The sequence below is a fragment of the Acanthisitta chloris genome, unplaced genomic scaffold (genome assembly GCF_000695815.1).
Source record: "Acanthisitta chloris isolate BGI_N310 unplaced genomic scaffold, ASM69581v1 scaffold33783, whole genome shotgun sequence".
NCBI classification, from domain to species: domain Eukaryota; kingdom Metazoa; phylum Chordata; class Aves; order Passeriformes; family Acanthisittidae; genus Acanthisitta; species Acanthisitta chloris.
Window position 1 is genome coordinate 904 of NW_008665967.1, and position 1,938 is coordinate 2,841.

The 1,938-nt window shown below is 49.2% G+C and overlaps 1 protein-coding gene across 1 annotated transcript in view; it reads left to right on the forward strand.

The window, feature by feature from the left end:
- Window positions 1-299: 299 nt before the first annotated feature.
- The window catches only part of DUSP7 (dual specificity phosphatase 7), a gene marked incomplete at its 5' end in the record, with an annotated part of 3,683 nt that continues 2,044 nt past the window's right edge, over window positions 300-1,938 (forward strand). Inside the window, one exon of the mRNA XM_009071940.1 lies at window positions 300-732. Coding sequence (XP_009070188.1) covers window positions 300-732 — 433 coding nt within the window. The remainder of the gene's footprint in view (window positions 733-1,938) is intronic.

A 1,938-nucleotide genomic window follows, 5' to 3' on the forward strand; every position in this document is an offset into this window, starting at 1 on the left:
TTTTTGGATGTTTGTTTCTTTTGTGATTGAGATTTGACCCCTATTTATCACAAAGTCAAACTTTTTAAGAACTCCTTGGTTTCCTGAGACCTGTTTGCTCAGGAGCAGTCTGCCCAGGGAAGAGTAGGGAGCCAGGGAGATTACTTTCTTGGGGTGAAGTTGAAGGGATACCAACTTTTTGCTGACAAAAACTTTCTAAGTAACAAGCACATGTGTACAGGTAGAAGGATTTCCGGTTCTGAAGAATAAAACATCTTTTTCTTTCTGCCTCCCCCCTTCCCTCTCTCCTTTTTCTCTTTCCAGGTGGCTTTAACAAGTTTCAAACTGAGTATTCGGAGCACTGCGAGACGAACCTTGACAGCTCCTCACCCAGCAACTCTCCCCCAGCATCAGTCCTTGGCCTGGGAGGGCTGCGGATAAGTTCTGACTGCTCGGATGGCGAATCCGACCGGGAGCCCAGCAGTGCCACGGAGTCAGATGGGAGTCCCATCCCTAACAATCAGCCTGCCTTTCCGGTCCAGATCCTACCTTACCTGTACCTGGGCTGTGCCAAAGATTCGACCAACTTGGACGTCCTGGGCAAATATGGCATTAAATACATCCTGAATGTGACTCCTAACCTGCCAAACATGTTTGAACACGATGGAGAGTTCAAGTACAAGCAGATCCCCATCTCGGATCACTGGAGCCAGAACCTCTCGCAGTTCTTTCCCGAGGCCATTGCTTTCATTGGTAGGTAGTTGGCAGAACATTTCTTTTCCTACTCACTGCTTGGGAATGTGGTATGCTGCTTCCAGGGCTGTTGCTTGTCTCTGGCCTCACCTCTCGGGGCACAGCATCAGTGCTAGCTTAGCAGCTGAACCTCATGCTGCCGAGGTGACACTCCTGGTGCTTGTCACCTTGCCTGGGTTGAGGGAGGCCACCCCTTCCTAAACACAGCCCTCTTGCAGGACTTCAGCTGAGTTACCTGCAAGCGCTAGGACTGGCCCCACTGCCTCTTGCCCTTGTGTGAGGTTTTTCACTTCTGTGAAATGGCTGAACCCAGGCAGTGGGGAGCTCCTTTGCCTGCTTTGCTCGAAGGAATGAGTGTTGATGGAAGTCACATGAACGTGACTGGTGCCAGCGATTCCTTGGCCCCAAGTGTGGTTAAAATCGAGGGAGTGTGTTTTCTTTTCCCAAGGGGGTTTGCTTGTCTAGTTGTGATCCCACTGTAAGTCACCCTAGCATAACTAACTCCTTGTAAGGATACTTTTCCTAAGGTAAGTGTCAACACAATGAGTTAGTGATTATAATTATACTGCAGAGCTCAGATGGAAGAACTGCACTGCAGACAGCCCCTGAGACAGCTTTGGCTGGTGGGGAGAGGGGGTGCAGGGAGGCAGATCTTTTCTCTCAGGCTAACCTTGACTTTGAAAATTGCATCAAATTCTGCAGGAAGTGTGTGTCAGGCTGAATAGGGGTGTACATTCCGGCATGACCTTGTGCTGTTTGCTTGTGATGGTCATTAACCTAATCGGTTCTGGTGTATGGAGGGTGAATGGCACAGGTAGTACTATCACTGTTAGTAATAATATCACTGGTAACTATTAAAAGCCCCGTGGCTTCATATCTGATTAAAACCACTGGTATAGGTAAAGGAGAGGGAGTCCTTTACCTTCAGGCTGAAATCTGTGCTTTGTTGCCTGTTTCAGACCCTGCTGCATGCACTTGCTGTGCTGTAAGGCCTGAAATAGGGCAGAGCAGTGGTAGTAGGTCCTTGGCTGCTCTTCAGCTGTTGGAAACCCTGGTTCCCACATGCTCTTCTTTTCCCCTAGCTTCTGTCCTCTAGTAACACGGTTGTGGTCAGAAGTGGCTACTTTGGTGTGGCAACTGGGATGTATCTGTTGTCCTGACTGCACTTCCTGCACTGAGCGTGGCATTAAACGTCAGGGGTGAGGT